This window comes from Sciurus vulgaris (genome assembly GCF_902686455.1).
Source record: "Sciurus vulgaris genome assembly, chromosome: 15".
Taxonomy (NCBI): Eukaryota; Metazoa; Chordata; class Mammalia; order Rodentia; family Sciuridae; genus Sciurus; species Sciurus vulgaris.
In genome coordinates, this window is record NC_136476.1 from 79,173,233 (window position 1) to 79,185,408 (window position 12,176).

The 12,176-nt window shown below is 35.9% G+C and overlaps 1 protein-coding gene across 3 annotated transcripts in view; it reads right to left on the reverse strand.

Annotated features, from left to right (window-relative positions):
- The window catches only part of RC3H2 (ring finger and CCCH-type domains 2), a 97,819-nt gene that overhangs the window by 64,755 nt on the left and 20,888 nt on the right, over nt 1-12,176 (reverse strand). For all 3 annotated transcript variants that reach the window (XM_079113741.1, XM_079113740.1, XM_079113742.1), the window contains exons 6-9: nt 10,397-10,597; nt 9,288-9,420; nt 9,060-9,178; nt 7,661-7,773 (exon numbers count right to left, since the gene is read on the reverse strand). In XM_079113741.1, coding sequence (XP_078969867.1) covers nt 7,661-7,773; nt 9,060-9,178; nt 9,288-9,420; nt 10,397-10,597 — 566 coding nt within the window. The remainder of the gene's footprint in view (nt 1-7,660; nt 7,774-9,059; nt 9,179-9,287; nt 9,421-10,396; nt 10,598-12,176) is intronic.

The window sequence follows — 12,176 nt, forward strand, 5'->3', positions numbered from 1 at the left end:
AAGCAAAAAATAAAATTTTGTATGTGAGCCTCTCAAAAGACAGGAATCAGAAGTCAAAACTTAAGTGTGGAAAACTGAGTGAGGAGTCAGGGTTCATAATGAACTTTTAGCATTTGGGCAGCTAAAGGCTGAAACAGAATCTGCAATTCTACTTGCGAAACCAATTGCTTCCTATTTTTAAATCATCCCTAAGTTCCCTCAAGTAATTATAAGAATTCCCATCTTAGAATCCAATATCTACCATTAATCCTTCTCTTTCCTGTTCCCAAGCACAGCAGTTAAATGTTGGTGGAGAAAAAAGGTGCAATTATGCTATATAGATTCTATTCAAAACTATAAACTATTTAAGATGGCCAAGCAATTTGTTAATACATTTCTTTACTAAATTTACTTTCCTACATCTAATATTCTTTTCCATTCCACTCTCCACAGGTGATATTGTATCCCTCTTAACAAAGAAAATAGATGAATTGAGAATCATCTTACCACAACCAATTCTAGTAACTTCCTTGCACCTATAATCATACACTCCTCCTAAGAAAAGGAAGAATTCCTGTTCCTAAAGCCAATTTCTTCACTTTGTGCACCACTTGTGTGTCTCAAGATGATCTATCTTCTCATAGACTTCAATTCTGTAACTGTCTTTCTACTGTGCAACATTACTTCATTACGATGTCTGCTTAAATGTCATATCCTCTAATGGCCCTTCCAGGATAATCCTATCTAAACTATCTCCCATTCAATCATTTCTTTTTCTTACCTTGTGTAATTTTCTTCTTAGCACGAATCACTAACACATTACACTTTCTATTTATTTGCTTTATATTAGTCCCTTCTACATCAATGTAAGCCCTAAGAGGACAAGAATTTTCCTTTCTTATTTATGCACTCTTCGTATTTAGCCCAAAATATAGTATCTCATGCATACTAAGTGTTCAGTAAGTATTGGGTGCATTAATGTGAAGTAAGCCTCAAACTTTGTATGACCAAAAGAACTACTGATTTTCTATCCCACAGCATTTCATAGCTCAGTAAAGGATATCTCTCAATTATGAAGGCTTCAACTTTGAAGTTATCCTTGATTCCTCTTTTTTTTATATCCCACATTCAATCTGTCCATCTTGCAAACTCTATTTTCAAAATATATCTCAAATATGAATACTTTTCATCATTTCCAATGCTACAGTACTAGGATTACGCTACTGAGCTTGCACCAAGCCCACTGCAGAGGCTTAACTGGTCACCATCCTTAGAAACATCAAAGTGACATTTCTAAGACAAAATTAAAATCTCATCATTCTATTTGAATAAAATCCTATAGTGGCTTCCTGTTGCAATCAGAATAAAACCCATTCTTTGATGTAGCTTACCAAACTGCTGAAATTGATTATTTACATGTTACTGTTCCTGTTTCCCCACTTAGAAGCATTTCAGACAGTACCAAGCCCAAAACAATCTCTTAAAAATGAGTTGAGTTAGTTGGTTCCAGGTTTCTGATACTTCTCATAATGCAACAATTCTTGGGAATAGGTTTCTAATACCCTTTAACTAAAATATATACATTTAAATATTTTATTCTAAAGAAAGATTGTTGGGTATTTACATTCTGTATGGCTAGAGGGGTGTACAGTAGAGAAAGCAAGCAAGGGTAAAATTAATTTAAGTTGAATACACATTTGTTGAGCTTTTGGTGTGTTATGTGAACTAAGACAAAAGGACTCATTAAAAATCTCAGCAAGGTTAGCAACATTTATTTTTTAAACCAAGATGATATAGTGAAATCACCTCCTCTAATTCTTTGTATGATTCCTATTTATTTGTTTTAAAAGCGTAGAAAGTATGAAGCTGGCTGGAAATAAGAAATAGAAACTGTAGATTATTTTATTTTTGACATGAACATATTGACTTTATTCAGGTATATGCTAGGTTCAGGAAACATAAAGGTAGATAAATGAAGCAATTGCAATACAGACATTTTATAAACACTAGTTAGAATTGCTACATATGGAGTGTTGCTATGGTCTGAACATGTCTCTCAAAGTTCATGTGTTGGTAACTTAATACCCAATGCAAGAATGTTGAGAGGAGAGACCTTTAAGATATGATTAGGTCATGAGGGCTCTGCCCTTAAAAATAGGTTTGTGCCTCTGGGTGTGGTAGAGCACTCCTATAATCCCAGTGGTTGAGGCAGGAGGATCCCAAATTCAAGGGTAGTCTCAGCAACTTAGTAAGGGCTTGGGGAACTTGATGAGACCCTGTCTCCCAAAAACAAAAAAGACTGGGGATGATGTGGCTCAGGGGTTAAACCCCCCTGGGTTCAATCCTGGTACCATTAAAAAAAAAAAAAAAAAAAAAAAAAATTTAATGCCATTACCACAGGAGTGAGTTCCTGATAAAGGAGTGAGTTCAATCTCCAATCTATTTCCTCTCCCTCTCTTTCCCACACAGAAGGCCCTTTTGCCTTCTGCCATTGGATGATGCAAGAGGCCCTTACCAGTTGTGACCCCCTTAATCTTAAGACTCCCCAGCCTTCAGAACAGTGAACTAAATAAATTTTTGTTCATATAAATTACCCAGTCTATGGAAATAATAGAACACTGAAGAAAGAAACTGAAGAAGAAACTGAAGAAAACACTGAAAGAGGGAAAGACCTCCTGAGTTCTTAGATAGGCAAAATTAATATTGTTAAAATGGCCATATCACCAAAAGTGATCTAGAGTGTCAATGCAATACCCATCAAAATACTAATGACATTATTCACAGAACTAGAAAAAATAGTTCTAAACAGTCCATTCATATGGAAAGGTAAAAGCTCAGAATAATCAAAGTAATTCTAAGCAAAAAAAACAAACGAAACAATGCTGGAGGCATCCCAACAATACTGACTTGAAATAATACTACAGAGCTATAGTAATAAACTACACAGTACTAGCACAGAAACAGACATATAAACCAATGAAACAATAGAAGACACAGAGACAAATTCACACAGATACAATCATTTGATCCTTAACAAAGATAGCAAAAACGTAGGGAGAAAAAGCCTTTTTAACAAACAGTGCTGCAAAAACCAGTTAACCATATGTAGAAAAATGTGATTAGACCCTTATCGCTCACCCTGCACAAAAATCTACTCAAAATGGATCGGACCTAGGAATTAGACCAAAAACTTTGCAAATGCTCAAAGAAACATAGTGTCAACACTCCAACATATCAGTGCAGGCAACAACTTCCTCAACAGGACGCCTAAAGCTCAGGAAACAATACCAAGAATCACTAAACCAGTGTCTGTCAAAAGATGAATGGATTAAGAAAATGTGTTACATATACATAATGTTGTTTTTTTGGCCATAGGAACAAAATTATATCATCTGCACGAAAATACATGAAACTCAAGGGCATTATGTTAAGCAAAATAAGCCAACTGTTTGAAATCAAGGGTCCTATGTTTTCTCTCATATGTGGGAGCTAGAGGGAAAAAAAACCAGTGGGGGGCAGTCTCATGAAAATAGAAGAGAGACCAGTAGAGTATAGAAAGGGGACCCAGGGACCAAGGAGAGAAAAGATAGGGGAGGTATTGGGGCATGAAAACAACCAAATATCCAGTCTGTGGTATTCTGTTATAGAAGTGTGAAACCGCTAAGACAAGTGCTATAGCAGCATAGTAGAGAGCAACCAAAACTAACTAGGCAAGTCAGGGAAGTTTGTGGAGGGAAGATGATAACTGAATATGATAAGAAACGGTTCTCCAGAGAGAAGAGAGGAAAACACACAATACAGAGGGAACAACATGTGTAAGATGAAAGAGTGAAAGAAATCATATGGTAGTTAGTAGTGATTAAGTAGAAGTACCTTATAAAAATTATCCATCATGTACCCATCATGTTCCCAGCATGTCTGAGCCCTGGGTTCAATCCCAGCACTACAAAAAACAAAACAACTCTCCACTACCACCAAATAAAAGCCCCCAAAACAATCTATACCTATCTATTTCTAAAAGGCATCTATCTATTTCTGAGAGTCAGGTTGGACCAAATTCTGAGGAACCAACCCAGTACTTCTTTTGTGACAGATCTTCTGAGGCTGCACTACCCTTGCATTCCTGGGAAAATGCTTGGTGTACACCATCAGCATGGTGCACTTTTTAAACATGCTCCTGGATTTAACAAATCTTTTGTTCCAGGGTTTTGAAACTGTATTCATAAATGCAGTGAAACTAAACTTGTCCTGAATGATCCTCATCTAGTTTTAGAAAATTATTCTAGACTTATCAGATGGACTGGCCAGGTTTTGCTCTTGTTCTATAATCTGGGTGGGGGTGGGGGAAATCAGTAAGGTAGGAATTAAGTTTCTGGAAAATTTGGTAGAACCCAGTTGGGTTTTGGCCTTTGCTTGGATAGTTTATTGATGTGTTAGTGTCATTAACCATCATATATCTGTATGTTATTTTTCATAGTTAGAAATGTGTACATAGCCAGTTATTCAGGTTTCATCAAATTGGATTTTTTTCCATTTTATCTCTAGATAGTTCTACAACTGGCCATTTTTGTAGTTAATAAAAGATAAAGGGCATCCTACATGGTCAAAAAAAAGTAAAGTAGATAAACATGATTAGACAATAAGATCTTGGTAGAAATAGAAAAGCACACAATACAGAGGGAAGAAGTCTAAGTTGAGACGTAGGGAAATGTTAGTAAAAAACTACTGAAGTAGGAAAATGGATAAGTTGGGTTAACATGTGAAACATGAAAAAATGCTGCCTGGCACAAAATATAACCAGTTCATCTGTTTTTTTTTTTTTTTAACTGGGGATTGAATCCAGGGGTACTTAACCCTGAGCTACACCCCCAGTTCTTTTTGCTTTTAATTTTGAAACAGGGTCTCCCTAAATTGCAGAGTTTGGCTTTAAATTTGGGATCTTTCTGCCTCAGCATTCAGTGTCATAGGGATACCAGAAGTCCACAACTGCACCTCGTGTAATTTGGGTATTACTATTATTATATTTATTACTACATCCTAAGTTTTGTAAGTGACAATAAAGTTCTGAACTAGGTCCTTGGGACAGAGTAGGAAGCCAACTTCAAGATATGAGAGGTAAATAGATTTTCAGATGGGGCACTGAGTGAGGGTAGAATGGCAATAAAATGACAGTTTCCTCTCAGACTTTTTAGGACCAAGCAAGGTCCTCTCAAAAGACCTATTTTAGCTAAAGAGCTTTATTTCAGGTATGGATAAGGTGAATTTTATCTCCCAGAATCTGAGAAGTTATCAATGTGCAATTCTCCATACAGAGTTAGACTAGGTGCACACAGTTTCTTTTTTTTCTTAAGATTCTTACAGCCTCTTTGGCTCTTTAAGCAAGGGGAAAAATTTTCTTTTTTTTCTTAGGATTCTTATAGCCTCTTTGGCTCCTTAAGCAAGGGGAAAAAATTAAGAGAAGTATGTTTTTACTTTTCTTTTTATTTTACACACAAATAATCTTTGTCATGCTACTACTGGAGAGTTCATTACGTACAGGGCTTAGTGATAGCCAAGGAGGAAAGGAGACAACAAAAAATAAGATACATAGTCCATGGAGCTTACACTTAAGTAAGATAAACAAAGACTGAACAAATGGATCAAGGGTTGGATAATTACAGCATGTGGGCCAAAATTGCTTGTTTTTAATAAACAAGGCTTATAACTATTTTTTTTTTTTTTTTTTTTAATGAATTATGGTACTGGGGATTGAACCCAGGGCAGCACTACCACGGATCTATGTCTCTAGCCCTTTCTATTTTGAGACACGATCTTGCTAAGTTACCCAGACTGGCCTCAAACTCACGATCCTCCTGCCTTAGCCTCCCAAGTAGCTGGGACTACAGGTATATGCCACCATACCCAGAGAGCCAAGCCAACTGTACACATTGTATATGGAGGCTTTTTTCTTGTAATTCGTAGTTGAATGGTTATAACAGAAGTTACATGACTCTGCTGGGTGCAGATACACATGCCTGCAACACCAGCTACTCAGAATGCTGAGGCAGGAGGACTTATTGCTAAGTTCAAGGACAGCCAGGGAAACTCAGTGAGACCTTGTCTCAAAATAAAAAATAAAAAGCTGGAGATAGAGCTCAGAGGTAGAGCACCCCTGGGTTCAATTCCCAGCATCACCTCACTGGAAAATAAAAAACTGTATGGCCCTCAAAGACAAAAATATTTACTATCTGGACTCTATAGAAAAGTGTATCAATCCCTAAAATAGACCATTAATTAATTATAATTGTGAAAAATATGACAAAAAGAATCTGGTTCTTATGAAGCAGTAAAGGGATCCCCCTGGAAAAGTGAAGGATAATTAGGAAAAAAGGAAAAGACCCAAAGCCAAGGCTGGAAGGACTGGCATTATATAAAAAACCCAAGGGGTGAAGGAACATAGTGTATTTCAGGAACTGATAGAAGGTAAGTGTGGCTTGAGTACAGGGTATAATTACAGTGTTGCAAGATGAGATCAGAAAGGCTAGCACAGATTACATGATATAGGGTATTACAAGCCACAACCCAGACTTCATATCTTTATCTGTAAGGCAATGAGAAACTATCAAAGACAGTTGCAGAGGAATAATATGAGTAGATCTATGCTTCTAGAAGATTTCTGTTTTGTGGGACATAATGGGAAAGGAGGCAGGCAGTGGCAGATCTAACTTGTGGATTAAGGATGGACTACAAGGATATAAAGAACACAGTTGAGGAATGTATAGGAGGTGGAACTGGCAGAGCTTAGGGAATGATTAAGCAGAAAAAGATGAAGGAAAGATAGCTGACCACGGTTTCTACAACATGGCACATATGACTGCTGGACAGGATACACAAGGGGAGGGCAGACTGGAAGGAAAAGGAGGTACAGGAGGAGAAAATCAACAAATTAAGTGTGAAGTATGGAAAAACAAAATGGAGATGTCCACTTAAAGAGTTGATACATGTGCCAGTTGTTTAGTTGAAACAAAGAGATCCATTTTTTGGTTAGGTTTTCATGAAGAAAGTTTTGGCTAATTGAATGTAACATAGTTTATATCTATTACTTCTTTTATAAGGAGTAAACAAACATACAAAAAAAGATTATCCCTAGGAGAAGAAAGAAGACAAGGAGCGGTAAAAATTAAAAAGACCTAAAGCCAGAAAAAGAAAATGTACCTGCTTTACCATTTTGCCTGAGGCTCAAATGAATTTGAAAATTCAGTTTAAAGGCAAATAGGGGTATCTTCATTTTATACAGTTAAAAGAAATACGAATTTCAACTACAAAATGGTCTCAAAATATGATCCTTAAATAAGACTCTATGTCATTTTATCACATTAATCTTGCACCCAGATTAATCTAGAGAACTCAGAACGTCAATTTTTTCTTTGGCAGTACGAGAGATTAAAGACAAGTGTGCTCTACACCACTGAACTACATCCCCTTTTTAAAATTTTATTTTGAGACAGAATCTTGCTAAATTGAACACACTGGTCCTGAACTTCCCTCAGCCTTCTGAGCAGTTGGGATTACAGGTGTGTACGACGACATCCAGCTGTGAACTTTTATCTTTGAAACACCACAAAGTTGAAGACTATGGATGACACTGTCATTATAATAACCAAAAATTAAACCCAGATGAAAAAGAATTCTCAAAACTTACTTTTCAAGCTCTTCCTGAGAATGGGCAAACGTACAATTTGTTCCTCGTGGACACCCCCCTTGCTGTCGCAAATCTCGGCACATGCTAGTCTTGTATTTGCTGTTCGGCTGAGGCTACAAAAAAGAAAACATTCAATGTGTGAAAAATGATGATTCCAGTTGTAATTCACTCTTGGGACTTCAGATCTTTATGATCATAAACTTAATTTTTTTTCACATTAGACGAGTAGTAATTCTTGTGCTGAAACAACTACCATTCCATTAAGTTATGTGACATAACCCTGAATTAGCATTTTAGACATTCTTTCTGAAGATCACCTGAAATGGTTCAATGCAATGACCATGAATAGAAAGATTCTCACTTATTGCTGTCTTAAAATTGTGATACCAGAATTAAGTAATTTTACAAAGACTTTTTTAAAAAGTCCTAAGCTTTGTCCACTTAAAATTTCCCAGGAAAGGCAGAACACCATTTCCCTGAAAGTGAAAAATTACCATTGTAAACTTGGATGTATAACTCCATTTGTAGGCTTAAGCTGTTTATGTTTACACAAATAATGAGGAAGAATCTAAAAACCTCATAATTGTTACAATCTGCATCAAAATCTAAGAGGTCATTCTTATTTTACCATTCCAACAATATGTAAACATCTATCATTCAGTTGGTATTTGAATATACTATCTTCAAATAAGGATACAAGAGTGAAAAGAGACTCTGGGATAAGGTTTGATCCAAGTTGTCACTTACTGACATCACCACCTTAGATGTTCTTTAACCTCTTTAAATTTCAGCTTAGGAACAGAAATTACCTTGTAGGTAGCTGTGAGGATTAGAAATAACATGTAAAATATTATACATAGGGACTGGCCCATATTAACAAAGGAAGTTATTATCAAAATAATGATTGTAATTTAACTTTCTCTACAATATATTGAAGATAATATTTTATAAATTCAAATTTCATACATTTTACAAACAGAAATTCATTTGAGAGATAGGAATGGAAAAAAAGTGATAACTTCCAACTCCAGAAAAGAACTGGACAAAATGTCTGAAAGGAATCAATGAGCTATACTTGGTCAAAACCATCCTGTTATTCAGTGAACTCATATCCAAGATACCCACTGAACTCTTGCTATACTATGAATACTTATCAAGTACATTTAAAACTGAGTTCTCTCAAAAGAACAGAGATAATAAAAACATGAGAGGGATGGGGATGTAGCTCAGTGGCAGAGCACTTGTTTAGCATGCACAAGGTCCTGGGTTTTGATTTCCAGCACAACAAAAACAAACAAAAAACAAGTTATAAGAGAAGAGTCAATCAAACAGGTTAAGAAGTTCAGGACGAAATTGTGTTAGTGATAACAGCAGTCAGAAGTGCAATAAATTTACTTACTTGAGGTGTCTCATGGCCTTTTCTGCTGTAATTTTGTATGAAGTCCACAAGGCCATGAACCACTGTTTTAACAGCTACCATTGCATTTTCTAGCTGCTCCCAAGTAGGTGAAACAGCATCTAAAGTAAGAACCAAGGGGATGGGGTACAGGGAAAATGTGTTAGCAGTTAATTCTTTTGTGTTCTTTACCTCAAAGACAGACAAAGTACAAGCATTTTTTTCACATACCTGGATTAGGGTCTATGTTCGCAAGAAGCTCTAAATGAGGCCTCAGTCTATTCAAGTTAGCTGGGTCGCCCGTTCGTTGCAAAACAATTGTCAATTCCTGGACACTCTTTGCAAATGATTCTGGGGACTGCAGCTAACAAACAGACAAAAGAATGGTTTTTACTCTTTGACACATAATATATTCCAATTATTTCAACTGATCAGTTAATAGATTTTCAAGTGTCTTCAGATTCCATAGTAGGAGTTTCAATGATGAAGTAAATTTTCATCTCAGAATCTGCCCTATGAAACTCATCATTAGACACTTAGAAAACATATTTATAAGCTCTTTGAGGTCAGAATACAGATACACTTGAGACCTTCTAAGCCTAACTGCTTTTATGCTAGCATCCTATATTTGTTTCCCTAATACATTTGCTAGTTTATTTATTTATTTGGTACCAAGGATTGAACCTTTATGGCAGTTAATCACTGAGTCACATTCCTAGGCCTTTTTATTTTGAGACAGGGTATCACTAAGTTGCTTAGGGCCTCTGTAAATTGCCGAGCCTGGCTTTGAACTTGTGATCCTCCTGTTTCAGCTTCCTGAGTTGCTGGGATTACAGGTGTGCACCACCACCTCCAGCTGCCCCTACTTTATTTTGAAAGTTAAAAAAACTATTTTATTAAACATTAATTTGGAAGAGTTTGATATTTAAAAACATGGAAATTTCCACTGTCTCTTTAGTCCCTTTAGAATAGAGATAGTCTTAAGACTTATAATGATTTGAATCATGATTTTTCAACTTTACAATGGTGTGTAAGAAAACACACATTCAGTAGAAATATATTTCCATTCTCAATTTGATCATTTCTCTGGCTAGTGATAAGAAGTACAACACTCTAACAATCTGGGCGTTGGCAGTGAGGCTGCATGACCATTGAGGATAAACAGCTGATATTCTATTTAACTGTTTATTGCTAAGATAAGATGTTCATTCAGTTAGATATATGAAATGCGTTTTCAACTTAGATGGGTTTATCAGGATATGAGTAGAGAAGCATCTGTATTCTAATACTCTTCAGTATAACAACAATGGTATAAAACTAGCATCTCTAATTTTACAAACCTTGTCAATGATAGATTGCATGTGTGATTTATGAGCCAAGTCACCATATAAAAGTGAGGACCACTGCTCAGGTGAAATACGGAGTCCTGCTTCCATAGCAATATGAACAATTTGGGCGTCATGTTCTCTGCGTAGTGCCTCATAACTACGGAATTCCTCCTTTAGCTGCATCAGGGAAGAATCTTCATCTCTTTTAGTAACCTAAAAAATAGAAAAAAGAAAAAAAAGAACTCATGAAAACTCACCTGCTCTTTTACCCTCAACCACTTAATTTACTTTTTGGGAGGAGCTAGAGGTGTCTCATATATGAGACACCACACAAAGTAGAAAAAAGTTAAGATAATGTTCACACCACAATCCTTTTTGGGACAAAAAAGAATATGTGTAACTAAATATACAGTCCTTATTTTCAATGAGTTCAGCAATTGGCAGGCAAGAGGGACTTATAAACAAAAAATTATAGTAAGAGTGCTATTATAACACTCTATGGCAACACAGAAGGCAATTAAATCTGACTGTTAAGGAGAGGAAAGTGATCTCTGAAAAAATCCTTCTTCCAGCTAAAGACTACAAGAATTACATCCTGAAGAATGAACAGGAGTTTTCTAGGCAAAGAAAGGTGAGGAATAGAATTCTCAAAAGAGCAGCAGTGATGAAACAGAAACATGAAAAGGCAAAGGACATACAGTTAAAAGGTAAGCTACAGGCCAGAGATCAGATGGCCTTGTATACTATGGTAAAAAAAATTTGGATATTATTCTAAAGGGAATGAAAAGTCACTGAGAACTTTAAAGCAAAAGAGTGACAATCAAATTTATGTTTTAAGAACTATAACTTTTGTAGTAGCAGAGGACAGATACAGATAAGTAAAAAATCGAGACAATGAGGGCTGGGGTATAGCTCAGTGGAAGAGTACCAGCCTGGCATGTACTGTACAGTGTTCCATTCCTAGTACTTTAAAAACAAAACAAAACAAAACAAAACAAAACAAAAACGAGAGAGAGAAGAACCAGTCTATGGTCAATGAATATATATGAGTTAGTTTCAGGGTTGGGGTTGTGGTTCAGTGGTAGAGCACTTGCCTAGTATGTATGAGGTTCAATTCTCAGCACCACTTATAAATAAATGAATAAAATAAAGTTCTATCAACATCTTCAAAGAATATTAAAGAAAAAGAGTTAGTTATCAAAGAGTTTCACATGAACTAGGGAAATTATCTAATAATCTAAACATGTAGGTATATGGCTGGATAATTTCCATAACAAATGAAATATTATTATTCCCGAACCGCTAAAACTTCAGATAAACCATTTAAACTACTAATAAGTAGTGACAACCAAAACTTGGTTAGAATTCAGACTAGTTCAGGTTCTGAAACAGATGGGACAAATCATTCAAATTACTCAAAACTTAGGTTCCTTATTGGTAGCAGAAAATAGTCCCATGCTGAGCACTGAGCTGAGGCAGGAAGATTTCAAGCCTCAGATGTTATCCCCAGTACCCAAAACAAACAACAGTAAAACAACTGCAGACCACCTCAGTGGTTGTTTTATTGCTGTTGTTGGCAGTAATGATAGGCCACCAAGAACATGAATGAGGAAATCAGGTCATAATAAGATCACAATTCTCTTTGGGAACCCATAAATAATTAGAGAAGAATTTGTGACATTTAGAATTTTAATTAATACCATCTTAGGTAGTTAAGAAAGAACAGAATATGAGTGTACCTAGGAAGTAACAAAAATCTATATTCCATCATAACCTACCTAAAGGGATAATG